Below are 17,869 nucleotides of genomic sequence, written 5' to 3' on the forward strand. Positions count from 1 at the left end.
TCAAAGCAGCAGCGGCGGCAGCAGCAGCAGCAGCAGCAGCAGCAGCACACACGTGGGATGGTGAGAATTGTGGTAACAGCTATCATCCATAATTCAATAGATTCAATTCAATGCAATTAAATGATTCTTATTGAGGGAATTACACAACTGGAGCGCTGAATAGGAATTCATCTCACACCGAATGTGACTTGATAACATTTGAAAAGCGTTGTTATAGAATTGCCCAATTGCTCGAGAATGGAGAAAAGACTCACTCCTGCTCCATAAATAAATAACAAAGGAGTGGGCCGATTGGTCGGGAGAGCAGCTAAAATAACTCAAATGATGGTTTGCCTTCATGGCGTGTGACACATTTAAAAGTCAATGTGAGGAGCTGCATGGCCAAAAAGGTGCACAGCAGCACACCTTGACTGACTTAAGCGCATTTGGTAGAAATGTTCATTTTGTCCTTTTTTCCATAATTTCCCATGCTTGTTCTTTGTTATGGTTGAGGGCAATCACAATGATTGCATTCAATTGGACCACGCAGACTGAGTGTCATCTTCTTTTATGCGGGATTTTTTTCCCTTTGGTAAACTGATACTGTGACTAACAAATATGTTGACAGTAAAACCTCTTCAAAAGCCTATAAAAATATTAAAAATGGAATCTTCAAGTCTTGCAATGACGTCTTGGTGTGACACACAACTAATGACATAAATCGCAATACAAATGTGTCAGTCGACAACAAGATTAAAGACCCAATGTTGGAAATGGAAAATGCATCATCCTATGAATCAATATGAAACCATTATGAATTTTATCCGAAAAACTGGCGTCCAAAAAAAGAAAAAGCATTATCCAAATTGCATGCTGCTCTGATGTGCGAAATGAGGGAGTGAGCGCCGCCGCGTATCTCGCAATCCTGCACATGCAAGCGAAAATGTAAGCAGTTTGCCACCCCCAAGGGAAGATGCTTTGAACTTTTTGGACTTATCACACTCTACTTTAGCCTGCTACGTGCAACCGACTCTACTGGCCCGATGAGTTCCCACATCACTCCGACGCAGGCCCTCCTCCATTTACTTTTTTTTTTTTTTTTCTCCCTCAGCCTGACTGCCTGTCTGCGAAATGATGTAAACGCTATGGAAATATAAGCTCTGGTCTGTGGAGGATGTATGTGCATCCATCCATCCATCAGCATGCTTTGGCTACAGTTGGTCCTGAGCCAGACAGGACTGAGATGACCTTGGAGCAAGTGAAGTTTGCACTGCAAATGCAAACAATCAGAGAGCAAGAACTGCTTACGGCCAGAAGAAGACAGAAATGGAGAGAGGGAGGGAGAAAGCTGCACCACTGTAGATTATACGTGAAAGTGCTACTCCTCCTTTGCCTCAATTTCAACCTGATTTCAGTAAGTGGCTGGCCTGGTGTATCTTTAGTGTGCCTGTACCCAAGTATTAAGACTAGAAATTCAAAAAACAGCCGCAGACACCCTGTGGGACTTTTAAAAAAACAAAAAAAACATTTTTACAAACCATCAGAAAGACGCAGGAAAGAAACTCAACAATGAGGGGCCGTCAAAAAGTAATAAGCCCAAGGGAACTCAACCTGCTGAAAATGGATTTTTAAAACAGCTTTTTGGGTGTTCAATTATTTTCAAATGAAATTGGGCTCAAATTGTAGATGGGGAAATAATTCAGTCACTCACTCCATCATAGATGTTGGTATGGAGCAGCAGTCCTGTATTGCGGTGAGGGGAGACGTAAGGTGGGCGGTGTACGAGGCCTCCACCACCTGTTTGTTCCTGTTCACCACGTCAAGGTAGCGGTTGAACTTCTCTCGAATCTTCTTGGCCAGCTGCAAAAAGGGAAGACAGTCATGTACGAAGCGCAACAACGATCAACGGAAGACTCTGCAACTACATAGTAGGTCGGCCCGCTTGAACACACAGAGGCCAGCTTGGGAAAATTGGAGAGCCGTGATCGGTTGTTACCCGAGCCCCAAGCAACTGTGATGTCAGTTTCGGTCGACAATTTGGCTGAAAAGACATATTCTATTTGTGGCCGTGAAAAGGAAACATTGCTCCAAGGCGAGGAATACATACGTATAATAAAGGCATAACTCCTGCTGTTGAGCTCAATACATCGTAAACTCACCCTGGCTTCCACACTAACTAAAGCCCTTTGTTCGCATTCCATAATTAGCACCAGCGCCAACTAAAGTGGTGTAATTCAAAAGAGGAACAGGAAACTGCCGAGTGACCCACTGACCGACGGCCCGCCTAATCACGCAACCATTAAATTCTGTCAGCGGAACACAGGCCGCAATTACTTCCACAGCACCGCAAACACGGTTCCGCCCGTACATACCTCCTGAGATATGCACACTTACACACAGACAATAAAGTTAACACCAAAAATGTGTTATGTACTAACACACATCATGTCTGTCGCAGCATAGCAATTAGTGGCAATGAACTTTCTATAAAAAAAGGAAAATGGGCCAGTGTTCAGATGGGAAGTGTTTCCATGACTAGGATGGAGTCCACTTTGAACACAAAGCAGAAGCTTTGAGCATGGGAGCTAAATCTTGGGTTACACTTTGCCTCAGTGCAGACAAAGAAAGCCATTCCAACCTGCGCTCTACAGGTACACTGTTGCAAACACACTGCTCCTCTCTACTCACCAACCAGAGTGTGTGTGCGTGTGTGCGTGTGCGTGTGTGTTGGGCGTTTGCAGAGGCACATCTACACTTTGAAATCTTACGCTGCCGATTTTGATGACTGCCAGACAACATTCAGCCGCAGCCACTGCTGGCTCTTATTTGGGAGAGAGCGAGCGCATGCTTGAGGTTAATATAGGGATGAGCAGGGCCGGGACGGAAACCGCATGAGCGCAACACCACGGCAAGGCCTTCTGATTGGCTCACGTTTCAATCTGGAATTGTTGGTCGTCTGCCAACATTGACGAGCACAACACGGGATGGGCTGCTTTTTAAATGGCGGTTTATGACGTATTCTCACAACAAAAAAAGAAATTCCTGCAGTTTCCATTTACCTTGCCTATTAATGAATGTGGCTGTCACTTGTAAGTGTGTCTGAGGGCAACGCAAGAGTGTGAAAACACAGGCACGACGTCAAAGCCAATGAGATGGCGGCGGCGGCGGCAGCAGCAGAATTTCAATTCCCTTTCAAATCACCTCGTCTTACCTTCAACCAGCTGGATAACGGGACTAGGAATGTGTATGTGCCTTGCATTTGTAATCAATGGTACCTTAGACAAGACCAACAGAGCATCTGTGAGATGAGGTTACTCACCTGCTGGACTTCTGACTCTCCATTTGATGTCTTCTCCGTGTACACAAACGAGTTGAAAATCCTCTGCAAAGAAAACGAGAGGGAACAAAACAGTGAGCTTAGATCAATATTTGGATCCAATTTGAAAAAGCGTCAATGCGTGTTGCCTCCTATGATTATTGTCATGACAAGGCCTAAAATGGCCTCATTCCACCGCAGCCTCTTAGACGGAACACAGAACCGTTTTTACATTGCACGCCGTATGAACTCGATTCCTTGCAGATTGTTATGATTGGCTACGAACTTTCTCCCCCCTGAGCTAACTCAAAGGTGTCACCTGATTTTCTAAACATCAGCAGAATTTAAAGCATTGCTTCCACTAGCTCTGGAGAAAAAGTGCGGCTACCTTGCTTGTAAGCAAAATGTTTGGTGTCGAGTCAAACAGTGTATTGTTCTTTCGCAGCCTTGGTGCAAAACAACAACAAGCGAGGACAGGGCTTTTTGCAAAAGTCAAATAAACAGGAACATGCAAAGACAAACAAGGTTAAAAGTGAAGCTGCTATTGATTAGCCGTCCTCCTTTCTTTCTTTCTTTCTTTCTTTCTATCCCCTCCAGTGCCTCCAGTGTTTGTTGTTGGAGCTGCGTTGTGGTTTTCACAGCTATGGTGTAGCCAGGGAGGAATGCTGGCCTCTGAAACCCGAGAGGCCTGAAGTTGCTTAGGTCATTGTGGCCTCATGGCCTCCCCTGACCCACAATCAAACAAACACTGACTTGTCCACAGCCGTCCAGTACAAAAACACAACTCAAGAAGGAATGTACATTTCAAAGTGTTCAAGAAAAAAATCGGATTGTGATGCGAGATGGTAAAAAAAAAAAAGCCAAAAAATCAGGACAATCAATTTACATTTTTGAAAATCGATGATGTCAGCCTGTTTTCTTTTTTTACAAAGTTCAGGCTAAACTGGGGTGAAATTTAATATGCACTCATGGGACAATAGGTCCAAATGTTCACAATCTACTCTATTGATGACAGGGCGGTCGGTCTCTTTTGTATCACTAAACCAGTTCTTAAATCCCTCCGCCTAGGGGTTAACCTAACCACAGATGATTAGTTCAGAGGAATTCTCACCATAAACATGAAGAGAATTCCCCAAAGCTAGCTTGTTTCACTCATTCTGGTGGAGCAGATACGGGGATTATGTTTTCTTCCAAAGTGGCCAAACAAGCAGTTGACGCAAGGAACCCAGCTGTTCACATGGAATCCTTTTAATTGGTTCTCATTTGCCAGACTTTCAAGGGGACACCATCAAGTGGTGACTCTTCTGCTTTAAACTGATTCTCGTATTATGGTTGTTATATATATTCTGGAATATATAGTCCAAAAATGCTAACAGTCAGAGTAAAATGTCTAGGTAGATCCATCCGTATATGAACCATGAGGGAAATGGAAACAAAAGGACATAACAGAGTATCATTATGTGCAACATTAATCTGGAGTTACATGGGCAGGCACAAGCACACTAATCCTGTCCTTGGGGTGTGTTGATCAGTCGGACATGTTTTTTCGTGTGAAAATGGCACAATGGGTAGATCACTTTAGTGGGGCCCAAGCAAATGTTGACTGAAGCCAAAATGTGGCCCCGCTCATATGGAGTATTCACAGAGGTACCCTTTATCCGTTGAGGCAAAATGTTCTAGATATTAGATTTAATTCAACTGGCAGACTGAATGAACTGCAGCCTGATTCATGGTGCTGCCTTTCTCCTTTGTTGTATTCCTTTTCCTTTCTGCTCCCAGCCACTCATTGCACTACAAACAGCTGAAGCTCGGAATGCAGCATTAGAGCTTTGCCTCTGATGTGTGTGCAATGCTCCCCCTTTTCTACGACCCTGTGCCATGACTTTCTCCCTCCCCTTACTTTCCCCAACTAAAACACCCACCCACACACACACACAAAATACAAAGTTGAAAGAGTGACACCATGGTATATAAAAAAAAAAAAAATTATGTCCTGCTCTTCGCAGAGTAAAACAGGAAATAGACCAAAATACACAACGAGTGAGAAATGGGGCATTTTTGGAGGGTTCAAAAAAGGTAGAGGTTTAGGACTAATTGTATCTTGGCTCGAGAAAAAAATATAAATTGCTTGCAGTCTGTCAGGTGCTATGGTTCTGAAATAACAAATACCCTTTTTTTTCTCTCTTTCTAAATAGTGTTAAGGTCAGGCAAGTGTCCTCATGATGCAGTTCTCGGTCTCGTCCGGGGATATTTGCTCACCCTCTCCACCAGACAGAAAATAATACTTTCCACATGTTGGGGCTGGGTGGAGGAGGGCAGAGGGGACAGGAGCTGGAGACATTTTGGGGGGAGGTCGGAGTAGAAAAGGAAAGGCATATAGAAACAGTCGCGAGGAAAAGAGACCGGGACGTCCTGCAACAATTTGCGGGTGGCGACGGCCCAATGTCGTCACACATGTTTGTTGACTTCCTCGTAGCGCCACACGGATGTGACGGAAACATGTACACCAGCTGAGTTTTGGGCCGTGTATATGGGAACCCCACAGCGGAGCGTATTGAACTTTTCCCAAAGGGTGCTTTCAGATGTTGCCGTATTCAAGCCTCCGTCACTTGCAATGACATATTTGGGCGTTTTCACCCTCAGGCGTCTTCCCTCGTATGAATGGGCCCCTAGCCCGGCTGTTGTCGACCACCTTGGGAGCTGTCTACCATTTTGAATGTGGGACTTCTCCCTGCCTACGTCGTCAACGTATGCCTTGCACACCAGCAGCAACCTGCTGTGATATGGCGTGTCATCTCTGGGGCTTCTTTGTGCAGCAGACTGGATACATTACATCATTTTCTAAATTCTATTTGATACAATTTTCATTTTATGTTTCAAATCGCAGTTTGTGAGGACAATTTTCCATTTTGCGCCTCCAAAAAATACATTAAACAGCGGCAGGCCCACTTTGCATCGTGGGAGTAACAACTCGCTGCTAAAGTAGAGCCAACGTGAAAACGTTCCAAAGGAAGCTCAAGGTCGCATACCTGGGCTTGTCCATTATGGTGATAAAATGTCAGATTGAACAAGAATGAAAATAAACTTCGCAGTGGTCACACTGGTTCCACTAAAAGCAGACTTATGAAGTCTGGACTCACTTTTAAAAATTGAAATTGCTCCTCTTCAGAGTATTTTTTGAATTTTGGTAGCAAATTCAAATCAAAGAATGCTGGAAATGTTTAACCATTTTACAAACACGCACACACAATTAGCCTGATTTTAGCCACAATTCTTCCTTCCCAATAACCACAAGGACACCTCGATTATCATAATAGCTCTGAAGTCAATCTTATTTGATATTCCTTCCATGTGCGGTGTGTTTCGACTAATCCTAAACAAACCAAAGGGTAGAGGAAGAGACGTCCTCTTTGTTGTTGAAGATCATAAATGGCAATATCAATCAGACAACTGCGAGCCGTGTAATAAAATGGGTTCCTGTAAAGTTGAACACGGTGAAGCGTAGTAATCTTTAAGATGTAGAATGATTAACTGGCTCTACAATTTGTGTTGGCAACTCTGTGTAGCGGGGAAGGCAACTTGGGGAGCTGTGGTGAGTAAAGAAAATATAGACACAAAGTGTACACACAAAATCAACCATATAGCCTGAGACTGACATTTTACACACACAAAGTTAAGGCTTCCCAGAATGAAACAACTTCCAAAAACTAAAATGATAAAGCCTGGTCGTATTTGATGTTGACCTAATTCCAAACACAACTCCACACATGCAAGCAGGCAGGCCATTGGTAGTTTCCAGTGAGAACACTTGATGTGTTGTACTTGCAGCAGGAAGCCACAAAGCCAAATCAAATACACGCACAGTGTACAGATGTGCTAAATACAGTTTGGTAAATGAAAAGCAGGAAGACGAGTGTTGGGGACAAGCGAGGGAGGGACAGATTAAAAATAGACATGAACTGAGCCATTCCTACCTCTTCCTCTGTAGATCATTTCTCTATTGAAAAACAGACACTGGGTTGCTTTCATGCATGGCCTTTCTAGAAGACATTGCTTCCCCCATGACAATAAAAAAAAAGAAAAGCCTGCCAATTCTTCATTGTCTGACGATTACTCAAGCCTGTCCAACACACCTGCATGCAAAGGAATGTAAACAGACACGTTAATACCGCAGCAGCACAAGCACACACACACACACACACACACACTTCGAGCATTGCCACAGAGTGTGAGGAAAAGTCCTTTCACTCATTGACATTGTGGGATTAGCTTTTCAGCCAGCTGGCCTGTTGATGTGATGACCAAAGGGACACGTAAACATTGTAATGTCCTGTAAATATAAATGTCTATAATGTAAGAAATGGATGTCTTGCTCAAAACACAATCCAACAAGATATTGTGGCAAGTAAAGAGCAGACATGGAAAATGGATGCAAAGATCAAATTCAAGACATCATTCATTCAAAAGCTTCAATAATAAAGACGCTAAATGTGAAATCATTAATAGTAATTACTCCCAGATATAAAGCAACAGGGGGTTTAGAAAAGTAGGTCATGGGTTATTTAAAAAAAAAAAAAGAATGTTGGTGAACAAACAAGTCACAAAATGAACAGATGTTATTTTCACCCTTTTCCGCATTCTGTTTTTGTTTCACAGCCATGAAATGTAACCAAACATGACATGCAAAACAAGGAAAAGCCACAGAGAGAGGCAGCTGGAGAAGACAATCAAAGAATCACCAGAACCAGCCTCACTTAAATGCATTTATTTCGGTCTCGAAACACCTACTGCTTTATTCCTTTGCTGAGCGACATGACTATTGTTTTAAAATATATAACTATTGACAAAATAAGGTAAGGATTTCTATTTGGGTCACGATGTCCGTTTCAATTAGGATGTACTGCAAGTCATGGAGAAGGGCAACACATGTTTTTCCCAAACATGCTATATTCATTCATTCCAAGGAGAAATGATGTTCAAACACTTTTCACAATGAACTAGGAACTGCCTGTTGCTCCGAGCTAATCCACTTGACATTCAAATGACGTCGGCAAGTCGAACAAAACAAAGCAGTCTTGATGACTGTTATTCAAAGCTAAGAGCATTCCAGGAACTTTGGGGGTAGTCAGAGCCCAAACATGTAGAGCTGGGCTGGCTGCAAGGATACGACACCTGAAACAGTCATGACTCATTTCTTTCAGACAACAACCAGTCAGTGAGTATTATATGAATTTGATGGGATGGCGCTTTAGGTTTTGCAAAAGCGCAAGACACTGCAGGGGGTAGAAGCTTTGATGAACAAAGTCAAGACCTACTTGACCTTCTCAACTGTGTGATCTCAGGAAATCAATCGTTCCAGTGTAAATGGCAGGACAAAATAGGAGAAGATTGCAAGCCTTGGGAATGAACGGAAGTTCAACAAATAGGCACTTTTCAGACGGACTTTGTTGAAGAGCAGAACTCTACACTACATCTGCATTTTGGGGAAAAAGCAAAAATACTCTAAGAACTGGAAAACCGTTGTGTTTGGGCCTGCCATTTACCACGGCCCTGCTTTTATTCATACACATGCAGGAGAAAAAAAAGGACACAATGGCATGAAAACAGTCTGATGTGCTTCTCCACAATAGGAACTCCAACCTCCTCATCCAGAATGCAAAGCCTCTTCAGCGCTAGTGCATGTGTGTGTGTGTTGTGGGGGATGGGGTACTTAAAAAGCCTAATGTCTGGGGGAGAGAACCAGTCCCTCTTCACTCCCTGCCCTCCCAATGGGATATTTTGCTCACTGCCCTCTTTGACTGGAGACCCCCCCCCCTCCCCACATACACACACTTTTCTTTTTAGCATTATGTCAAGGATAGTTCATTTCAAGCTGCGCCCAATGAAGGTAGTGAAGGAAGGGGTGTGTTTGGGGGTCTCTGGGCTAAATGAAATGCAGAAGTCATTTCCAATTGTGGCGGTACACAGACCTGAGCGGGAAACGATGCACAAAAAGCAAGCACCATCCTGACTTTTACGGTAAAACAGATAAGGATGGACTGTTTTCCAGAAAGAGAATCTTATTTTGATCACATATAACAATCTTAGTCAGAGATTGCAAGCATAGAAATGTTGATTCTTAACAGCAGTTTGGCATTTGAGGGCAGGTCAGCATCAGATCAGATGGAAAGCAGGCAAAGCAATAGCTCAAAAACACACAGCCAAGGCCAAAGCAAGAGAGGCCATCTTCAATTGAGAAACGTGGCAAAGCCATCAAAATGGATGTCCACAATAGGACGGATAGATTTAAAGCACAACAGCTGGAGCAAAAAGGGAGAGATCTTGCCTGACCACAGTCCAGCAGAAGCCAAGAGGGAGTGCAGAAGGCTGGCAAAGGAATTAACGCAGCTTGATTGAAATGAAAACCAGGCCTGTTATGTCGAGGGGCAGACAGACATTTTGGGAAAAAGATTTTTCTCTCACAATCTTTCTTCCCGCATGCAGGCCCACCAGCACAAAGGTAGCCAAAGCAAAAAAAGGCTGCAGGTACATTCAAAGGTAGCCAAGATTAGGTGGCTGGATACTCTTGGGAGGCAATTTAGAATGGACAGCCACTGCTCTAAAAGAAGATCAACGTTCGGAATGACTTCAATCAAGTGACATATTATCTACGTGAAGTTTGCACAGATACGAGAGCCAAATGGTCGGTAGATGATGCAGTCAACTTGGTCCTCTACTCCATACTGCAAGACCTACACTCCCTGTTCCAGGATCATGCTTGTGTACTTCAGAATCAGAATGCCTTTTATTGTCACTATACATAGTACAACAAAAAAGTAAAACTATCAAGTTTGAAATTCACAGCACAAACTGGTGCTTCCATAAAGCTCAAGTGTCTTTTTCTCTTTGTAAACACCCTCTACCTTTCACTATCAAGCTTCAATTCTGGAAGTGGAAGATACCAGGAGAGCAAGACTACCAGCACTCAGAAGATTAAGGTCCTTCAAATGAAATCTTTCCTTTGTAATGAATCAGTCGATAGTCCAAGATTTGGTCAGGTTAAAAGCACAGGAGACACCTGATATGCTTGCAGTGCATGTCCCGTCACATTTCGGAAACATTCGGGATCTCTGGAGCGAGATCTGTTTTAATGACATGGAAACAGAAGATTACATTACTTAGTTTAATCCAGGACTAAATCCACCGTGACTTGTATAAACTTTCTTACGAAAGCCAAAAGAAGTTCGACATGAATTTAGTTGAGTGGCTTAGAAGAAAGCATTGACATGAGTTAGTCATGATTCAAGTTTCTACTTTATACTGGAATTGCACATTATTATTTCTCATGAGTTAGGAGAGTGAGACAAAGTACTGTGGGTAGATAGAAGATGAATCAAGCGGAGACAAGGAAAACATGCAGGACACTGAATCTTGCAATTGCTGAGGTAAAGCGTATGACAACAAGCCCATTTCTTTTCTACATCAAACTTCTTTCCTTCGCCAAATCCATGACATTTTCAAACGTTCTCAAGGTTATTCATCAGCCAGTGGCTACAAATCAAATGTCCAGCTACATAGCACTGACTGATCAGTTGCTTACAGTAAGGTAAGAACTTTGCACGCTTAGCATACATCACATTATTTGAATAACAACAACCGGAATCACTCTTCTAGAATAAATCAGCGTCCCTCCTCCAACTCTAGCTATATTGAGCATCTGCCTGATCTTCTGCAACAATTACGCACGTGAAGGACACATTGAAAAAGGTGACTCAGAAGCATTGGCTAGGTAGTTTCATATTTGCTAGAGAATGAAGGGTGGAGTAGTGAAGGCTTGCATTACATTTTAAAAAGGGATGCTCTCGCCTCCATAACAAAGCTCTCGGTACAATTCAGGTAGACAGCGCCATTCGCTCTGGTTCCTCAGCCAAAAGCCATCAAAAATACACAAAAGAAAAACTAAATTGTGAGCAACCACATAAAGTCCAGTCAAAACGTTGCACTCTTTCTGACCTGATAGGAAACAAAAGTCAAAAGACCGCAAAGGATGCTGGCGTGTCAAGAGGAACACACTGTATTAGAAATAAGGCAGCCGAGGCCCAAGCAGAGCTCAGGTGAGGGAGCGCAGGGGTGACAAAGGAAGAGCCACCAGGATCAGAGGAAGCCCTCAAAGCTGACTCCCACAGGCAGGATAAAGGCATCTCAGTGTGCCAGCACAAGAGATGAAACACCATTTGGGGCCGGGGCTCCCCCACTGCCTCGCCTCTGTGTTCAGGGCCTGGGAGCTCTTCTGCCTCTGAAGTTCTTCCCCCCACCCCCAGCCTTCCTGCCTCACACACACCTCAGCGCTCGTTCATCCGCTGCCATTTGGTGACCCAATGGAGCTCCGCTATACATGCACAAGGCAATAACCAATCAATGCTTTTGTAGTTTGATAGTGAGGAAGTCATTGGACATGCAGGCGTCTCATTAGGAGAAAAAAAACACACATTTTGGGGGGCAAAACAACATTGACGCTCCTGGGCAGAAGCTCAGGAAGACAATTTGCCAACGCTGAGGAAAAGTGCATTTATTATTGATTCTTTTTCCCATTTAAATCAATGAATCCATCATCAAAGCATCTCACCTTTCCATTGTGCACCGAGTCATCAATTCAGCTAAAAGCAAATTATTTTCATCGTTTTAAAAAAATACACAGCTGCATATTCTACATACTATTTCAATATTTAAGGCCTGAGATATCATGTAAAATCTGGGACACTTGATCATGACAGTCAAATCAATTACCTTTTTTTTATTTTAATCAGCATGATCCACAGCTTGGGTGTAACCAGAGATAAATCGAGAAAGCCAATTATATAATCGGTAACGCAGCCACCCTACAGCAAATAACAGAGCCGCTGCAGTAAATGTAATTTTCAATTTTTGGCCTTATTTTGGAGGCAGAAAACAGCACTGCAGGTCTAATTAACATAAATGGGATGGGCAACAGTACATTTCAGACATTGAATCAGCAAACATTTCGATTAGGTACACCATCTAATACGATCAAATTAATGCGGTGTTGTGCATGACATGCCTTCACAAATATTTACATTGCAGGTGCAGAAAAACATCGCAGTAAGAAGTTTTTCATACATACGTATATCATTTAAATCTCTAATGCTAAGTGTAAAACTGCACGCAATCATTTTAATACACGGCTATAATTTCTGTTGGATGATATATTTTAGATGGACTTTAATGAATCACGTCAACACAAACGAACGCGTACCGTTGTTTAAATAGGTTATAAAACAAACTGGATTACCAAGGGAGATTCACACATGCGCGCGCGCGCACGCAGCCAGCCAGGCGCGCACCTTTGACACCTATGTTGACAGGAAGGTTATTTTGGGCACTTTTGACTGATAAATTAATATATCAACATAGTTAAGAAATGTGATTTCTAGGGTCCAAGAGAACCTCCGGTGTGTTGATGTTCCACATAAACACGCCCGAGTAACTTCAAACTCGCGTTGAGCTTGTTGTTTTGGCACTACCTTATGTTTTTGGCACCTCATTGTCTCGCTTATATTACAGTAGTTTAGAAGGCAACCTTTTTTTCCCTTTCCTATCCTACCCCCAAGCCTTTTATGCCAGATTCGTGTCAATTGCAGCCACTCTTAAGTGGCACAAGTAGTCTCCTCCCCCCCCACAGGTTTTGATTTCCACGCCAGCCGAGAAAATGCCATTTACCTGCATGGTAAAGACTCCCAGCTCCTGCGTCGACAGTTTCTTCATCTGCTCGGACAGAACTTGTGCTTCTTCCAAAATGGAAAACTCAGTGTCGGCTCGACAATATCCCCAAGAAAGAGCCGTGCACATGAATGCAAAGCTCCACAAACGAGCAGACAAGCTCCCATGAAGACGGAGCAACGTATCCCGGAAAGGAGCGCGCGGTGTCGGCGTCAAAGCCCAAGTGCTGTGCCTGCTCCACCTCGCCATGATGATCGGGGATCTTCAACGCGTATACCGAGTGTGAGCGAGGAGAAGAACCTACTACTACTTTTTTTTTTTTTTACAACTTTGTGCAGCGGGGTACGTGTGGCCTTTTCCTCCCGGATGACTCTCCGAAATGCCTGGCGACGCGAAGAAGCATTGCCCGTCTTCGAAATGTCTGAAAAGAAGCAAATAAATCCATGAGTAGAAGCGAAGTTTTTCTTTCCAAATCGTGGCCCCGCAGCTCAAACTCCAATGGGTCTTGCAGCTTGCGTCGATGCGTGTATGTGTGTGTGAGCCCGAGATTCTCCACAATGGGGGTGAAAGTAGGGGGCGTGGAAACGCACAGTCCTACACACGTCCGGAGCAGGAGATCAATGAATCGAGGTGCTATGACGCCTTCGGAGACAGCTGGGAAAGCCCATAATATGTACCGATTATTTCACTCGTGCGCATTTCTTCATTCAATATTTATTTCAGGAAGAAAACATGACAAACATTCAAGCAGGCGCACGGGGTTCGAGTGAAAAGCAATACGAATAGCATTAGTGTTTACATATAACGTTTAAGCGTGACATTTAATATTTAAATAGGAATCTTTATTATGTACCTAAGTTGATCAATCTAAAAATGCACAAAAGTGCTACTGGCCTTGATTTAAAAAATACTCATATCTTGTAGGTGCAATTATACTATGTTGTAAATGTGCAAATCATAACAACAGCTTTTTTCAATCACAAGATGTTTATACTATTATTCGACCGACTTTAGTGCAGTAAAGTGTCTTGCCCTTGAATACACCCTGGATTGGTCGCCAGCTTATTAGGTAGAATGTAGACAAACAACCATTCAGAATGATGCACAGTTTAGACATTTCAATTTACGTACAGAGCTCAAATGATGTCTGCCTGCACCTCGATCAAATCCTCCAAAATGGTGTTGCACCACAACTTAGACCTGCTTTTAGCTGCTCTCAACTAGTCCACTTTCTGTCGCCAAATTGTAAGGTGCTCCGGGGGCATTTTGACAAATCCCCAAACACTCAAAGTGACACGATGCGGTGGGTGGCACAGAAAATGAGGATGTGTCAGTTTTTACACAAAGGTGCATGCTCGCTTGTCTCCCAAAGTAGGGCTCTTGTCATGTTTTGACTTTTCTTGGATCATGTTTATACCACAGTGCAGCCAAAATGATAGCCAGCGCTCATCTTCATCTAAATACTCATCTTCACTGACTGACTGGTACCCGTCCCCCGCCCCCCTCTCTCTCTCTCTCTCCCTCCCTCCCTCGCTCTGCTGCTGCTGCCATCCAAACAAACACACTAGTAAATTTCATGAAGTAGAAAGTGAACCCTCATTAAGAAAGACACAAGGATTGCCATTACAGAGGATTAAACCATTTGCATTATTTTAATTACTGCATGGAAATACAAACACCACCTGGTTGGGAAAGATAAAGGGAAGCAAAAAGTCCTTCTGATGAGCCGACTCTGAAAATTAGGCCATATTTATGAAACTGCACAGTGAGGTGCTGTGAGGTCTTATTCAAAGCCAAAAAAAATCCAATTTAAAGTTTGCGCCTATATACATCATTTTTATCCATCAATCATTCTCTGCAATGTGGTTCAAGAGCTAATGAGGCTTCTTTTCTATTGAGACAAGATTGAGTCTCCTCCCAAAGAATAGCAACCTCAAGGTCCTTTTAACAGACTCGTCTTGGGTCTGCCCCAAATCTCTGGAGGAGGAATGTTGCGGGCAAAGCCCCTTCTCCTATTCCTCATTCATTTACAAGTTACAGAGGCCAACTTTCTTTCGGCGTCCTCTTTAGGTTACAAGTTTGATTGTGAGAAATGACAGAATCCAGTTTGAATCCTATTCCCTTCGTTTTCAACTTGCTGTCCTCTTCTGTATCTCATTAACGGAAAGTTTGCAAAGGCCTCTGTCATAATGCCTCGCTCCATAGGTTTATTTAAAAGCATGACAATCAATCATATTGTTTTAGGAAAATCAATCCTTTCTACAAATGACGCACAAGACCTGTCTCCATTGGGTAACTGGATCATGCTTGATGACCTTGGTGATCAGTCTATGTTAGTGTGAGATGTAAATAGCGTCCAACTGATTTTCTTCACTGGCAATTTCAGAACTTTCGAGCTTTCGAGTCTCTGGGCAGCCGTCCATCCGCTGACAGGAAAAGCTCCTGGGATAAACGAGCTGGACCCACAAATAATATAATATATCACAAAGCCCGGTGTCACAAGGCTACATACGGAGAGGCTCACATTTGCAGGGTCAGGCAGCGTTGGAAAAACGGATCGGAACGTGATCCACTGGACCTTTAAGTCTCTACTTATGAGCTTTTGCACTTACACTTTTGCAGCCGTAATATTAAAACGTCAAAGAAGACAGAAAGCAGGCCATGACTGGCCAAGAAGATTAGAACCAGAATCAAACATGTTTGTTTTAAATCATCTTGATTTAAACTGTGTGACTGTCTGGCAGAAATACAAAATGCCAGATAACTTCCGTTGCTCCTTTATCTTCGAAGGCTTTTCTTATTTAAAGTGTAATAAAACACAACTGTTAATGCAAAAAGGGAAGAACGGATTGAAAATGATTATAGATGGAAGGTAAATCAACTTGGCAGTGGACAGCTAGCCAGATCACCTTACAAGATAAAGGAGTATCATTTTTCCTGGCAAAGTTGTTCACTTGACCTTGGCAATCTGTCATGCGGGCTTTCATTGCCTTCACCCATCACAATAAATCCATCGGTGTTCTACTACAATAATGCCCATTCTATATAAGTACCGAGTGCTCTGCTCTTCTGCTGCTATTCATTTTTTATGAAAATGCTTCTAAAGTCTGCGTGTGAGTGGGGTGGGGCAATAAAGTAAGCGCCATACTGTTTCTATGGCAACTGCTTCCTTTCAAGTTTTGGCCCCCTTTTTTACAGCTGGATATAACAACCAGATCTGCGCTATTTTCCCACTACCCGTCTTGTGCCTCCATCTCTCTCTCTCGCTCTCGCTCGCTCTCTGTCTCTCCCTGGCTCCGTCGCTCCCTTTGCAACATCAAAATGTGTTCTTTGAAGACTTAAGCTGATTCCAAGTCAGAGCCACAGCTATTTCTGGCTCTATTCAGGACTGAGCTGGTGTGCAGGCAGTGCTGTGTTTGACAACATGCATAAGAAAGACAAAAGAAGTCAGTGAACTTTGTGAGTGGGGAGAAAAACAAAAAAACACTTGCAACATTGACACAAATACTGTACAACAAAGCGACAGGATGTGATTGAAATGCTGCTGTCTGTCTGGTGCTGATAATGACGAGGATCGCTTGGTGTATTCCAACGCAAGTATGACTCAATGCCAATACGAGTATGCGCTGTGCACCAGTACAGACGGACAGACCTTTCAACAAAAATCCTCAAAAGCAAAGTGGGAGATGGGGGAGCGAGGGAGGTGCAACGGAGGGCGAGAGCAGAGCTAGGTAGATGGTAGAAGATGAAAGGAGCAGATGGGGGATGGAAAAGAAGAAGCAGGAGAGAGCAAATGTTATGTCGTGTCATGCAGCACACTAGCAATAGCATCAAGTATTCCTTCCAAGATCCAGAAATGTTACTTTAAAAAAAAAAAAAGCCCAGAGAAGAGAAGGTTGCCACTTTTATCCAGGAATCACAAATGTGCGTCACGTCACTGGGAATGGAACTCAATTCATTTTGGAAAATTAAAACCAAGTTGACATAGCAGCGTTCACCACAATAATACAGTCCAATTTCAGTTTGAGTTGTGGTTGTACCCCGTAAACAAAATAAGGCGGGTTCCTCACTTCTAAAACTCCTCATGCGCTCGATCAATTTGCTATTTTCTGTGTGGATCTTGCAGGTATATGATTAATTGGCCTCTCCCCATCTGATTGTGTCCCACAATGTGGAGAGTGCTCACATCCATCCAGGGGCCTGAACCACTCTGCTCAGACAGCCTTGGGCCACGAGGGGCCCCGACACAGGGGGAGAGACAGAGAGAGAGAGAGAGAGAGAGCTCTTCAAGCTCTGAGTGGAACCAGATTCTGCTTGAAGTGGAGAGGGGGAGTAAATGAAGAATGGCAAGCCCTACACTTGAAGCCCCGCAACTGATTCACACAGATGGAAAGCATTAGGCTTCCATTCCACTGCAAAGATGGATGGATGGATGGATGGATGGATGGATGGATGGATGGATTATTAGATGCTGTGTGGAGTGAGAGAGAAAGAAAAGGGGGCGGAGATGTGGAGAGAGGAGTAAGTACAGGGGAGAGAAGCTTGTGGGGCGGGGAGTTTGCCTCCATGTTTTAGGTCATTCAAACTTGCCAACGTTCCCTCTCGCTTCTGAACGACTTTGTTGGAGAGCCGTGTGTTTGACAATGTTTACTTTTGTGCTTGTAAATTGCAGTGGCATCAAAGTGTATTGAGAGTCCTGCTTGGAAACGAGAGCCAATCAAATTGCATCCCTGCAAGATTATAAGCACAAGAATTGAAAGATTGCGTATGCAAAGAAATGGACTGGAAGTGATTTAAAAAAGAAATCAACTTTCAATGGCTAACCAAGTATGACATGACCCACACAAATAAATAAAT

At 43.3% G+C, this 17,869-nt stretch overlaps 1 protein-coding gene across 1 annotated transcript in view; it reads right to left on the reverse strand.

The window, feature by feature from the left end:
• Window positions 1-13,611, reverse strand: part of cachd1 (cache domain containing 1) — a 30,181-nt gene extending 16,570 nt beyond the window's left edge. Inside the window, exons 1-3 of the mRNA XM_088394446.1 lie at window positions 13,013-13,611; window positions 3,299-3,361; window positions 1,691-1,839 (exon numbers count right to left, since the gene is read on the reverse strand). Of these exons, the coding sequence (XP_088250572.1) occupies window positions 1,691-1,839; window positions 3,299-3,361; window positions 13,013-13,261 (461 nt within the window). The 5' untranslated portion in view covers window positions 13,262-13,611. The remainder of the gene's footprint in view (window positions 1-1,690; window positions 1,840-3,298; window positions 3,362-13,012) is intronic.
• Window positions 13,612-17,869: the final 4,258 nt, after the last annotated feature.

The sequence above is a fragment of the Syngnathus floridae genome, chromosome 13 (assembly GCF_059516105.1).
Source record: "Syngnathus floridae isolate MCC-2025c chromosome 13, RoL_Sflo_1.0, whole genome shotgun sequence".
NCBI lineage: Eukaryota > Metazoa > Chordata > Actinopteri > Syngnathiformes > Syngnathidae > Syngnathus > Syngnathus floridae.